Below are 14,379 nucleotides of genomic sequence, written 5' to 3' on the forward strand. Positions count from 1 at the left end.
CCCGAGCGGGGGTCATGGACCTTGCCCCTCATCACTCACCCAGCAGACATTTACCGAGCACCCGCCCTGGACCGGTCTGGGTGCTGGGAACCAAGGGCACTGAGCAGAAAGAGGTAGGAACCCCAGCTCTCTCTACCCACCCAGGGTGCCAGCGATGACAGCCACAGTCCACAAGTGGAATCTATGGAGGTGCCAGGAGTCATCAATCCTGATGGGAGAGGCTTTTTGGAGGAGGTGACGCCCAAGACTTGGAATGCAAAGAGGAGGGGAAAGGTGAGGGATGAAGGGCATATTGTCGAGTTTCCTGAGATCTGAGGAAGCCACCAGACCTGAGAGAGCCTCACTGCCCCAGCCATCTGTCCTCACAACAGGTCATCCTAGAGTGAGGGGGTCACAGGGATGCTACAGCAACCAGACAGATCAGGGCTTCCATCAGAGTCAGGATAAATAATCCGGTACAGAGCTCCTGAGATCGTCGAGCCAGCACCTCCACTGGACAAGGAGAAACTGAGTGTTTATGGCTGTGACTTGTCCCCAGGGCAGCAGGGACTCAGCGCTTTGCATCCACCCCCTCACCCCATCACATCCCGGCCTTCCTCTCACCTCCCGGCCTTCCTCGGGGCCCATTCCCTCTGTCCAGCTCTGAATCCCACTGTGAAACTGCCTGCCCACCCCCCAGGCCCACCTGATGACTCCAGCCAGAGGCCTGGAGTCAGTCTAGCTCTCCTGAAGCCCAGTCCACCCACCGCCCTTCATCACGCTGGCCTCAGCTCCCATGGTTGTCCAAGATCATCTCCATGTAACAGAAATCACGCTGCTCATCTCATTTAAAGGCTTTAATGCTCCCCAGAACACCCATTCTCCATACCCTGACCCTCGAGGCCCTACTTGAGACTGTCTGACCTCTTGACCCCACATCCAACCGCTGCCCAGAGCCATCACCCTTGGAGCCCCTCATGCCCTGTGTGTCTTGCACTGTTTGGGCTTCCCCTCACTGACCCGGGGTCTCCCTCCTAGAGGTGGGCCCTGCCTGCCCTGCCCACCATCTCCTGCACCCACTGGGCAGGCCCTCAGATAACACCAGGGTGAATGCCTCCTGGCAAACGGAACCCACCAGGGGTTCCAGACACCATTCCTGTCTGCAGCCCTGTGGCCACCTAAGCGAGTGCCAGCCCCACACTCAGAACTGGAGGCCTTGTGGACTTGGCACACTCCTGAGGGCCTGTGAACCCTGCGAGGTTAGCAGAGAGGGCGCCTCGTCCTCCATGGCCCCTGCCTGGTGCCCCCCACAGAGGCAGAGTTACTTGGTTCTTCTGTCTCTCCCTTCCCTTGAGCCTTCACCCCCCCGAGTCTGAAGACCAGCCTGGGCCATCCCTGCTGTGCTGGTACACAGGGCGCTGCTCTGAGCCGCAATGCAGGAGGCAGGCCCAGGGCCCTGGGGCACTCCAGAGCTCCATCTGTGGTCACCGCTGCCACCAGAGGCCATCACGGTGGCTGAGCACAGACTCGCAGACTGTGTTCCATCTCAACTTGACCTCTCACCAGCTGGTGGCCTGGGGTCCTCTACTTAACCCCTGATGCATGCTCCTTGGAAGAAAAGCTATGACCAACCTAGACAGCATATTAAAAAGCAGAGACATTACTTTGTCAACAAAAGTCCATCTAGTCAAGGCTATATTTTTTCAAGTAGTCATGTATGAATGTGAGAGTTGGACTATAAAGAAAACTAAGCGCTGAAGAATTGATGCTTTTGAACTGTGGTGTTGGGAGAAGACTCCTGAGAGTCTCTTGGACTGCAAGGAGATCCAACCAGTCCATCCTAAAGGGAATCAGTCCCAAATATTCATCGGAAGGACTGATGATGAATCTGAAACTCCAATACTTCGGCCATCTGATGCGAAGAACTGACTCATTTGAAAAGACCCTGATGCTGGGAAAGATTGAAGGCCAGAGGAGAAGGGGACGACAGAGGATGAGATGGTTGGATGGCATCACTGACTCAATGGACATGAGTAGACTCCAGGAGTTGGTGATGGACAGGGAGGCCTGGCGTGCTGCAGCCTGTGGGGTCACAAAGAGTCGGACGCAACTGAGCGACTGAACTGAACTGAACTGGACGTGGCTGGAGAAGTGAGTTAACATAGACAAGGACCACAAGTGAGGCCTAGCCTGGAAGGTGCTATGCCATCTTCCTCTTGGAAGTACTTACTGGTACTTGACTGATGCTCAGCAGAACTTTGCTAGATGGACAGGGGAGTTAATGAAAACTAACCCCAGTCCCTCCCTGGGTGGATGATCTCTGAGCTGTGCAGGGCTGGCAGGGCGGGGTCTGCTGTGTTCCATTCAGCAATGGTGACAGCACAAAGGAAAGGGACGCAGCACAGCCCAGACATGTGGGGTTGGGAGCCCGAGGCCGCCAACCTGCCCAGAACTTGCTCAGTACTCTCCGCCCCTCCCCTCGGGGACAGAAGCCAATGGAGACCACATCTGTTTCCCGACTCTCCTTATCTGAAACTGGCAGTCTTGACTCGGTCTGTCCCCGGAGGCTGTTTCGCTTCACCCAGATTGAAACCAAGCATGTTTCCAGCCCTGGTCTCTGCGCCCTGTGGCTGCGGGGTGGTGTTTGTGGCTGGACCAAGATTCCGGATCAGGCCTGGGTCTGCCCAAAGGCCTTGGAGACAAAGCAGAGATCTCTGAAGGAGATGTGGAGCTCAGAAGGGCCCAGTGGGTGTGTTTCTGGGGTAAGGTAGGCATTAGTCCAGCACGATTACACAGGGGAGCACAGGCTTGGTTCACCCTCCAGAGTCCGGAGATCCCTGCAGCTCTGCTGGGGGCAGGAGGCCTTATGGGACAGGAGACTGGGGGAGATCCCTGCAGCTCTGCTGGGGGCAGGGGGCCTTAATGGGACAGGAGACTGGGGTCACCCCTGCACCCATCATCACTCAGTGCTGGCCACTCTGGCAAGTCAGGGGCTTGGTTTCCTGGTCTCTAAATGGAGACAGGGACAGAGCCTTTCTCTCGGGCTGCCGTAAGGGGTCACGTAAAGCCTCTGGGTCCACAGGGCACCTGGCAGGGGCCTCTGCACAGAGTAGGGGTGGTGCTGAGCTGGGGGTGGTCACCTCAGGCAGCCAGCTTCTCAAGGGGAAAACAAAACAACAAGGCTGGGTGAGCAGGAGAAGGGTGGGGTGGGGGCTGAGACCCCCTTAACTCATACGGAGCACCTGGGGGAGAGGACCCTGTGACCACAAAAGTCACGGCATCTTGCCTTGTGGTGGTGCAAGACGCGAGAAAGCACATGCACACGTGTGCACACACACATGTGCACACACACACACACGCACAGTCTGCAGCACAAGCCTCCCAGGAGGAGAAAAGAGCCTGACACTCACACGAAGTCGCTGCACATGGACACACGGGGCCCGAAGCCGAGGTTAAGGCCGGTCACCCAAGAGGGACTGGGTGGGGCCCTAAAACTGGACGGATGCCTCAACGCACATGGCGACGCCCCAGGAGGGTCCTGAAGAGGAAGGGGCGGAGGGGAGGAGGCTTGATGACACCCACGCAGCACATCGGCTTCTGTAGCTCAGGGCACGTACCCCTTCCCCCACAGCACCACACAGGTACCTAAGGGACCAGGGGCCTTGACTCAGCACCACATCCCACGTGCCGGGCTGATGAGCACGAGGTCCCAGCACGCAGGCTCCACGTGGCTGCTCTGACTTCACAGAAACAGTCTCAGAGAGGCCTCCCGACTCCCTGGAGAGGGCACACAGCTCAAGGTCAATAGCCCAGCCAAGCATCCCACCCCGGCTGTCTCGGCCCTTCCTGTACCACCTCGTGCTCCGGATGCTCCATACATAAACAGCTCGTATGGAGAGACGCATGCTCTGGCGTCCCGGCCGGGGTGGGCAGGAAATCAGCACTGGCGCCAAACCAGACAGCGGTTTTCAAACTGCAGACGTCGACCCAGAAGGTCACAGAACCAACTGACCTGCCCAAAGCAGCATTTGTTTGCACATAAAAGCAAGAGCATGGAGACTTAACAGACAGCCAGGCACACTGTAAAGGCAAGTATTGTTTTGGAAATTTCCATCCCCACTGCGTGTGCGTGTGCGTGTGTGTGTGCATGCAGGCACGTGGGCGTGGGCCAGGTTATGACTACGGTACATGTATTTCTTACTGTGGGCAGAGGTCAGAAAGCCCAACAGGCGGTGAGCCACGAAGAGAAGCCGCGGGGCTTTCACCACCCCTGGAGCTCGTGTCCCCAGTGGGCTCTGTTTTGATCGCTGTACCTACAGTGAAAGCCAAGGCCCCTATTTCACAGGGTTGGTCACTGTGAGTATAAGACAGACATACTGAGAAGCACCGCGTGAGTTATTAGAAAAAGCAACATTGATGCCAGCTATGTTCTCCCCAAACATCACAGCCGGAGACCCAGGGATCCTTGCTTTTATGAAACTCACAGCAAGGCTTGAGGCTTTTTTCACCTACAACAGCCCCCGAAGCGCAAAGGAGCCTTTCATGGCAGCTCCTGTTACGGCCCGCTGCCCGGTCCTGCTCACTCCTGCTGTAGCTCAATCACAAGCCTGACACACAAGCATAACCACTCCGATCCTTCCATCCTTCCTTCCACCCCACCACCTGGGAGGTCCAAGGCTCTCTCCAGGCCAAGCCCACCCAAGGCGAGGTCAGTTCTTCCCTCTGGCCCTTGCCCGTGCTGTGCTCTCTCCCCCTACAGGCTCCAACTTGCTCAGGCATCCTCTCTTCCCAAGGCAGGCCTCCAGCTCCCTCCCCAGCCCAGTACCAGGGCCACCTCTGTGCTCCCCAGGTCCCGTGTTTCCAGGAGATTGTGGACTCTTCAGAGGCAGGGCTCACCTATGCCACTGATGGCCACTCAGGGCTGGCACCAGGCCGTGCTCAGTGAGCAGCAGGTGGACTGACCAAACCCTGGTGACCCTCCCCCAATGTCAATGGCACAACAACCAGTGGTCCCAGCCCACTCGGGGCCTCACACTGTCTCATCTCGGCCCCTGAGAAGTGCTTCCTGGGACAGACTGGAAACCTGAGGGGGGCCCAAGAGTGGACTGGAGTTTGGGGCCATCCTTGGCCGCCGGGCCTGGGCATGGAGGATGGTGGTCCAGAGGGCAGTGGGGACCTGGGCCAGGGGCCCAGGTGAATTCCAGGGTGTCAGCTGGCCTCCAAGGGGAGTGGCCACGGGGGGCCCCCAGACCAGGCACAGCAACCTGACCAAATGGCCACTTGAGGAGTGGCCATGGTGGACAAGGGATGATGACGTGGGCGCCCCGAGTGCTGGGGGGGACCAGAGGGGAGCCTGCTTCCCGCCACCTCCCACCACACAGCGCCTGGTGCAGACCACCTGCCAAGTCCCTGAGCAGGTGGGAGCTAGTGCATTCGATGATAAATAATGGAAGGAAACATGACATCTGCTGCAGCCCAAGTCTATGAACTTGGGAGCAGATCCTGCTGGGAGGTGGGAGTCGACAGGCCTGGGTGGAGTGGTTGGGCCCGACTTCAGGAGACAGCCGCCTGTGGAAGGAACCTTGCAGGGGCATGTGGCCCACATGCCAAGACCTGGGTGTCCACGCTGCCCACAGAACACCCCCCGGGGAGGACAGTCCGGCATCCCGGGCCCGCCCCTTACCTGTTCCATCCATCCTCTCTCGGCTCCTGGCCCGCGAGGCCTGGGGCATGGCCGGGGCAGCTGGGTCTCTCACATCTGATCCAGGTCCAACTTGGGGTCCAGGAGCGGGGGGCGCCCCACTGAACTCCTGCTCCACCGAGGTGGTGGCGTTGAGCCGTGAGCGGGCTTGGGACTGCGGTGGCGGCGGAAGCTGGGGGCCAGAGGAGCTCGGAGGAGAGGCGCTGGAAGCCATCCTGATGCGAGAAAAACCAGGGGGTCAAATACACGAGGCCAGCCAGGCCCAGGCTGCCCTGGCCCCTAGCTTTTGGTTGAGAGACGGGACGGCAAAGGGAAATGGAAGGGCGCTGCCCAGCATTCCACGTGATCTCACTCAATCTCACGACAGCCCCCGCAAAGACACTCCCATTTTACAGATGAGGAAGTTGAGGGAGGAAACTTGCTCAAGGCCTGCTGGCCTGGCAAGTCCCACAGCAGCCATGAGCTGGACCCTCAGTCTCCAGGACTTGAGTCCCGGGCCTCGGGTGTGCTCATCTGAGAAATGGAGATGCGGCAGGTCGGGAGGATTCAGTGAGATGGTCCACATGGAGCCCTGGGGACAGCATCTGGCTGCATTGGAATGAAGATGGTCTCCCAGTCTGTCCACCCAAAATCTGTGCAGGGGACCTTATTTGGAAGACAGGGTACTTTGCAGATGTAATCAAGAATCTTGACAAGAGAGCATCCTGGCTTAGGGTGGGCCCTAATCAAGGACTGGGGTCCTTATAAGAGGGTAACACACAGACAGAGAAGAGGATGCCACGTAGAGGAGGGGGCAGAGATGGGAGATGTGGCTGCAGGCCCAGAGACACCAACAACACCCGAAGTCAGGAAAGACAAGGAAGAACTCTCCCGCAGAGCCCCCCAGGACAACCAACCCCGCCAACATCCTGATCGTGGACCTGTGCCTCCAGAGCTGTGAGACAAAGTTTCTGCTGTTTAAAGCCACCAAGTTTCTGTCAATTTCTCCTTAGAGCCCTAGGAAACGAATACACTGGCACAAAGTGGAAGTTTAAAATAAACTTGAGAGGGGCTTCCCTGGTGGTCCAGTGGCTAAAACTGTGAGCTCCCAATGCAGGGGGTCCAGGTTCGATCCCTGGTCAGAGAATTCGATCCTACATTCTGCAACGAAATTATCCTGCATGCCTCAGTGAAGACCTGGTACAGCTAAATAAATGGATAATAAAATATTAAAAAAAAATAAACATGAGAAGCAGAGGGAGGGAGGGAAAGGGGGAGAGGAAGAGGGGTGGAAGACAGGTGTGGGGGGAACACAGCCCCTGGAGCAGGATGTGGTCAGGCCTGGCCAACTCCAAAGCCCCCACACCAGGCTTGAACCCCAGGACACAACTCGGCGAGCCTGATGGCACCGGATATGAGCCCACGCTAGACGTGGGTGATGGAAACCGGGGGGCTGGTGTGTCGGAACCGATGACTGGAACAGACTGGCAAGCAAAGAGATCCGATGACCAACAGGGGCAAAGGGCTCGATTAGTCAATACTGTTGTTTAGCAACAAGGCGAAAATCACCACTGACACAACTGAGGGAGACCACGAGCCCCAGACTGCGGGGCCGAGAGCTCCAGGCCTTCCCCAGCCCCGGGACCCCAGGCCGGGGCCCTGGGGAGCGGGGACGGGCTTCCGTGGACACAGACACTGAAGCAGATAGGACAGCGTGCACCGAGCGGGCTGTCCCCAAGGATCCCACGGCCCCCACCCCAGGCTCAATGCCACGTCCACCCTCTTCATTGAGATGAGGAAATGAGAGCAGAGCAGGGAAAGGCCGGGGGTGAGGAATCCGGCTCCCAGACTAACCCACCACAGCCACTGTGCTGCCAGTTCTGGGGTCCTGAGCGGGTCACATTCCTCTCTGCCCCTCAGTTTCCTCGACTGTAAATGGGGGTACTGTGAGGACTACATGAGATCAGAGACCAAAAGGGCCAGGCTCCCAGGTATCCAAAGTGTCCAGCTCCGGCTCCCCCGAGCCTGCAGGAGTGGGTACCTGAAGCGTGCCTGGAGACCGCCGTCACCAGAAGAGTCAGAGGAGGCTCCAGAGATCAGACCTGCATTCGCCAAAGGACCCTGGAGATTTCAATGTGGGCACGACTCCCTTGGAGGGACCGAGCCCTTATTTTAAAACATCCCCTTGGCTGTGAACCAAAAGCTTGTCAAGCCACACAGATCTCTGCTTGGAAACCAACGCAGTGCTCAATGCTGTTCCCAAACGCCAGGCTTCCGGGAACCAAACAAAGAGGCAACTTTTGTGAAATCCATCATCTGGGTAGACGGGCAGGCAGGCCCCGTGGGCGGGCGGCCAGCTGGGGTGGGGGGGGCGCGGGGAAAGTCAGCCGCGGATTCGGCAGACAGAACCCAGCTGTGCAGGTCCCCGGCTGATCCGAGACAAACCACAGGAGTCACGTCTGACCTCACCATCTCCTGTGGCTCCCACTGCCCAGGAATCAAGTGCTACCTTCCTGGAGTGGCAGAGGGCAGCTGGCCTTCGGAGAGCTGACTTATACCAGGGATCCTCTGTCACTACTAACAACGCAACAAGCATGTCTGGAACGTGCCCTTCTCAGCAATTTCCACCGATTTCTCCTAGGGGTGCGGGTGGGGGTGGCTGGCCCGGGAGGAGCGTCCTGGTGTTACCCGGCTGTGGTGGATGGTGAGATAACCTGTCCTTCCATGCTCACCCGCTTTCACAGACAGCAACCTCGGCTCCAGAAAGGTGAGATCCCTACCCAAGGCCTCGTAGCTCAGAGTCTTGGAGCTAGAATTCAAAACCACAGAGCCTCTCATTCAGAAAGACCTTGTTTCTGAAAAAGAGGCCTCTCAAAATCTGTCCACCTGCCTCTGCTATCCAATCCCCACCATGCTTTCTCTTCCTCTGTCACTCACTCCCAAACCTGCAGTTCTGTGACCCCCACGCCTTAGCTCTCAAAGTGCCCCCAAGACCTGGAAGTGCCCTCTCCGCCAGGACCAATCCAACACGTCGTTCAAGTCAAGGGCCCAACTCGCCCCCTTCTGGGAGTTTCCCAGCTGCCTCTGCCCCAAGTCCTGTCTCCATCACCTGCTCTCAGGGAACCACACAGCACCCAAGGCATGTCTCCTGGAGAGCCCTCTCTGCCAGGTGGACAAGAAGGACTCACACCTGTCTGTCTCCCCATCTATGAGGAAGGATGGGTCAGGAGGGACAGTACCATCCCTCACCAGCAGGACACAATTTTTCCACCAAAAGCCAACCCAGGGAGTGAATGTCCGTTCTACCTTTCTTTAGTAGCTACTTAGGGCTTCCCTCAGAGAAGGCAATGGCACCCCACTCCAGTACTCTTGCCTGGAGAATCCCAGGGACGGGGGAGCCTGGTGGGCTGCCATCTATGGGGTCACACAGAGTCGGGCATGACTGAAGTGACTTAGCAGCAGCAGCAGGGCTTCCCTGGTGGCTTAGTGGTAAAGAACCCACCTGCCAATGCGAGAGACCCAAGAGATGCGGGTTCAATCCCTGGTTTGGGAAGATCCCCTAGAAGAGAAAATGAAAACCCACTCCAGTATTCTTGCCTGAAAAATCTGATAGAAAAGAGGAGCTTAGCGGGCTACAGTGTATGGGGTTGAAGAGAGGCGGACAACTGAGCGACTGAGCACGTAACCTCACAAGGCCTCAGTTTCCCCATCTGTAAAGAGGGAATAATGCCTCCAGTGAAGGGGTGCTCTGGGGTGTAAGGGTGTGAAGAAAGAGAAAGCAGTCTGCAAACTATCAATCATTAAAAAAAAAAAAAAGCCATTTCTCTCAAGTGCAAAACAAAGGCACATTCAGTTGAAAGACACCTTATAATAGAAATTTCAGAACAGGTAGCTTCTGGCTGGCCTCTTGGGCTAAGTATCATGCATGTCACATTACAATCACAACGAAACTTTTAAAGTGAAATCTCTAGTTAGTGAGAATGGACGAACAGAGGAGGATTAATTTTCAGATTTCCTGAGAGTCGGCCAAACCCTTTATGGATCAAAGGCCTTGTTACTTAAAAACAAACAAAATGACCCATTGCCATGGATGGGTCACAGAGAAGACTACAGATGCTCTCCTGGTGGAGGGACCCACAGTGGTGTCTGGTCCTTCCTTCTCTGACAGTCTTCTTTCCGGCATCTCATTCACTCAGAATCCCTGCTTCCGTGCTTTGCAAGGTACATCTGAGGCAGTCTGGCCTGGGGGAAGGAGCCCTGGCTGGAGAAGAGCTGGCCCCATCTCGCTCTGTGACCAAAGAAAGCAGGTCCCTCCCTCCGGCCCAGCCCGGCATCCTGAATCTCAACCACAGAACAGAGCATCAGCATTGCACTCCGCCCCGCCTCCAAGGCTCCTCCAATGCCTACAAGGAGGGGCGGTCAATCCCGACCGCCACCCCACGGTCAGAGCAGAGCGGAGGCTTGGAACCTGTCATTGTGTCAGATCCAGAGTGGCTGGCATTCTTTCCACATGAGCACCCAGGCATAATTTTACCCCAGCAAAACACAAAAACGCCAGCAACCACAGAGCTCGGTTGAGGGTCTGCCACCCCTGCAAGGGGGCTGCTGGGACCACATAACTACTGACAGGTGGAGAATGGCAGCATGTGGACTTCAGCCCAAGCTCTCTGCTGCTGCTGCTAAGTCGCTTCAGTCGTGTGTGGCTCTGTGCGATCCCATAGACGGCAGCCCACCAGGCTCCTCCGTCCATGGGATTCTCCAGGCAAGAGTACGGGGAGTGGGTTGCCATTGCCCTCTCCCAAGCTCTCTAACCCTTGCTTATAAGGGCCAAGCCCACTTGGCTCTCGACCCCCAGGGGACCACCCACCTCTGAAACAAGCCCTCAGGGGAAGACTCAAAGACATTCACGTGCTCTGATGCCAGCTACAGGGGAATAACCTGGGATGCCCACTGTTTCACACCCACCCCACATCCACACCCATCTGCGGACCTCCATGTCTCTGCTCCTACAGGACGCCTCTCAGGTGTGTCCATCATACATTCCAGCGCCATCCAGAGAGGGCAGGTGTGAAACTCACAGCCCCTCTAGATGCTGCTACACTACACAGCCATTAGCCACAACTTGTGTAAGAATATTTAAAGGTAAGGACGTGTTTGTATAACTCTGTTGAGCAGGATTTATAGCAACATTGAGATACTGCCCTGAGTCTATTTAGATGAAAACAAAATGCATCTGCAGAAAAAGATGGAAGAAAATGCCCCCCCTCCAACAGACAGCAATAGTGTCTACGTCTGGGTGAAGAGGGTAGGTGTGTGCTCAGGCGTTCAGTCACGTCCGGCTCTTTGTGACCTCACGGACTGCAGCTTGCCACGCTCCTTTGTCCATGGGATATCCCAGGCAAGAATACTGGAGTGGGTTGTCATTTCCTCCTCCGGGAGATCTTCCCAATCCAGGGATCGAACCTGTCTCCTGTGTCTCCTGCATTGGCAGGCAGATTCTTTATACCACTGAGCCACTGAAGTAGTTTTTATTTTATTTTTTTTTCTAAATATGCTCCCCTAATTTTCTATAATGAATGTGAAGGTTTCTGGAATTACAACAAAATGTTAATTCTGAAACCCATCTGTGACTGAGCCCAAAGCTAGAGGGTCCAGGGGTTCTCAGGGTCTGGGATGTCTGCTCTGGCCTGGACAGCCCAGCCGCCTGGCACGAGGCTGCTCAAGACAAGGGCACAAAGCCCTTGGAGACTCCCAGGTACCTATTTTTGTCCCAGAGTCTTAAGGGCCAAACCAAGGAACATTCCAGCTCTACCAATGTGCCAAGTTCACAGGACTAAGGGGGAATCAGGCTGGGGATGCTCCCGCCTGGCCAGGGTGGGTCAGTGGGCATGGACTGTGGGCTGATTCTGTGCCCGGCCTGTGCTGGGCCTCCCCACCCCACTGAGGATCCCACAGGGCCAGCCTTTGCAAACTCGCAAACTCGTCCGGATGGGAAGGATGACACCCAAACAAACAGCCACCAGGATGGCGCACTTGCGGGGGGCAGCATGCACAGAAGGGGGCCACCCTCAGCCCGGGAAAGGAGCAGGGCAGGGATTCTCCACGAGAGGCCCAGACCAAGCCTTCAGGACAAGCCAGTACAAGCCAGGCAAGGGTGAAGGAGGGGGAGGAACAGCGGTGTGTAGGCATTTCAGTGGGGGACTGCCCAGGAGAAAAGGCAGTGGACAGAGAAGGAGCTGGCAACACGGTGGGGAAGGTGTACGTGGCGCAGAACTGAGTCTGGGCAGAGGACACGGGAAGGAGAAAAGAGGCTGAGTGGACAGCCGGGAAGCTGGGGCAGGCCCTAAAACAAGTGCCAGGCTTGGTGCTGGGGTTGAGCCCTGGGCAGAAGGAGAATTGAGGGCCGGGCTGCAGGGCAGCGGCAGTTTGAGACCCATCCAGGCTGTGCGGAGACAGGCCAGGGAGACCAAGGAGGGAGCCGGGCAGCCTTCCAGGGAAAGTGAGGAGGCCTGGCCCGGGGCAGGCATCTGAGGACAACTCCTGGACCAGGAGAGACAAGAGCATCCCCAGCTGAACGAGAGGGTGTGGAAGCAGGATGTGGTCTGACTGGTGGTGCAGGCCATGGTGGTGGTGCCACTTTCTGGGGAGGGGACCTGAGGGAGGGGACGGAGTCGTCTGAAGAATGGAGCAACCTCTCTACCAGACCCCTCTCATCACCAGCATCATGGGCCAGGGTTTGGTCTCTGTCCAGGCACTTTGGGGACTGAACTAGGTCCCCCTTGGCAACCAGCCCCCAAAGGCCTATCCAGCCTTGGCCTGGGAGGGGCAGGGGTGGCCTGAGTGGGGAGCCCTCCAGATTCCTTCTATCCTGGGAAAGAAGATGAGATGTGGTCTCCGGGCAACCTTTCCTGTGTCTAGTCAAGGCCCAGCTGCTGGGGGGAGCAAGAATATAAAGGAACCTTCCTCCAAATCCCCGTCAGATGCCAAGGGGGCACCGGTGAGAATCACAGCCCCTTGGAGACAGGCAGTGGGGAAGAATGACCTCTGGGCTTCTCGGCGTGGCTTCCTCACTGGGGCTGCAGTGAGAGAGGCAGCCCGCACACCAGGTACCCGGGGCACTGCTCCCTGAGTGATGGATCCCAGAAGAAGGGAAAGCCCTTTACAAATGGGCCCTGTGCCAGGGGTCACTGTCCAAGGTGACGAGAGGCAGGCATTTGTTCTCAGCGACTGCCCAGGAGGGGCACAGGTTTCCACCAGGCTCTGCCCGATCCACTGTAGGGTCCTGGGCGGGTCATCAAGCCCTAATGAGCCTTGGTTTCCTCATTTGTCAAATGGGCCAATAATCCCATACCCCTAAGACTACTGGACAGTCAAATACTGTGGAAGTGTTAGCTCCTCAGAATTTCTTAACATCAACTACAACCACTGGTGTGAGGAGGTGGGTCAGATTTCCCAGAAAGTTTCCATCTGTCAAAGCAGAAACTGATGTTCCCCTGGGATCACCTGGACCCTCAACACACACACACACACACCTGGACCCTCAACACACACACACACACACACACACACACACACACACACACAACCAGCAACACACACACACACACACACACACAACCAGCAACACACACACACACACACACACACAACCAGCAACACACACACACACACACACACACACACACACACACACACACACACACACACACACACACACACACAACCAGCAGCCCTCATGAGGGGGTGGGGGGTGACATGCGCCTTCCAGCGGCCCCAGGGGCACTGAGGGCAGCTCAGGGTCTCACCGAGCAGGCCGAGGGGGAAGGGCCATCATGACGGGGCAACTCGAGACCCATGCTGTGGGGCGCAGGGGACAGGGGCGCCCCCTTCCACCCACCGGGTCCCCAGCGCCAAGAGCCGCCTTCCTCTGAGGCCGGTTTTCCCGCTGGCGGTGGGGCTGGGGAGGAGGGCGGGTTCGAAGCCAGACTCGCGGACGTGACGGTGCTCAGAGCGCGCGGTGCCCCCACGATGCCCGGGGAGCCCAGGCTTAGGGTTGAGGGGGCGCGCATCCCCGGGAGGAAGCCGCGATACAGGCCCGGGCAGGGGGAGCCCTGAGTGTCGCGGAGAGGACGGGACCCTGGCCCTCCAACTTCTGGGGAACTTGCAGGGGACACTGGTACCAGCCGCCCACCGCTCAGATGGGGAAACTGAGGCCGAGGCGGGCGGCCAGTCCAGGCGCTCTCGGTTCGCTTTCCAGGTGCCGCTGCGACCGCCCCTCGCCCCGAAGTACTCACCGGCCCGCGAGAGGGCCTCACGCGGCGCTGCGACGCCCTTGGGCCTCCGAGCTCGCCACAAAGTTGATCGGCAGCAGCTGGAGGGACCAGGGCCGAAGGAAAGCAGCCGGGACCAAGCGGGCTGTACTGGTTTCTGTGGAAGCCGATGAGCGCAACTGGCAGCGCGGGGAGGGGCGGGGCCTGGGCGGGGCCGGGGCGGGGCCCCAGGCCGTCCTCCACTCCCGACGCGGCCCGGAGGACGCGGCGCCGACTCGGCCCGCTGAGCGGCCGGTCTGCCTGCCAATCACGCCGCACCTCCGCCAATCACAGAGCGCCTCGGCGGCTACAGCCTACGGGCCCATGGCGCTGCCAAGCTTGAGGACGCCGGGAGGGCGGGTCTGGCCCGCCCACTGCGAAAGTTTCCGAGCTAACTCGGGCCGTGCTGCC

At 57.8% G+C, this 14,379-nt stretch overlaps 1 protein-coding gene and 1 long non-coding RNA gene across 2 annotated transcripts in view; one reads left to right on the plus strand and one right to left on the minus strand.

Moving 5' to 3' along the window:
- WFS1 (wolframin ER transmembrane glycoprotein) overlaps positions 1–14,110 on the minus strand; it is a 31,979-nt gene extending 17,869 nt beyond the window's left edge. The window contains exons 1-2 of the mRNA XM_002688400.5: positions 13,954–14,110; positions 5,663–5,895 (exon numbers count right to left, since the gene is read on the minus strand). Of these exons, the coding sequence (XP_002688446.1) occupies positions 5,663–5,894 (232 nt within the window). The 5' untranslated portion in view covers position 5,895; positions 13,954–14,110. The remainder of the gene's footprint in view (positions 1–5,662; positions 5,896–13,953) is intronic.
- Positions 2,375–4,043, plus strand: LOC132345542 (uncharacterized). Its single transcript, XR_009494943.1, has 2 exons — positions 2,375–2,746; positions 3,611–4,043. It is a non-coding gene; the product is annotated as an uncharacterized lncRNA (long non-coding RNA).
- Positions 14,111–14,379: the final 269 nt, after the last annotated feature.

This window comes from Bos taurus, chromosome 6 (genome assembly GCF_002263795.3).
Source record: "Bos taurus isolate L1 Dominette 01449 registration number 42190680 breed Hereford chromosome 6, ARS-UCD2.0, whole genome shotgun sequence".
Taxonomy (NCBI): domain Eukaryota; kingdom Metazoa; phylum Chordata; class Mammalia; order Artiodactyla; family Bovidae; genus Bos; species Bos taurus.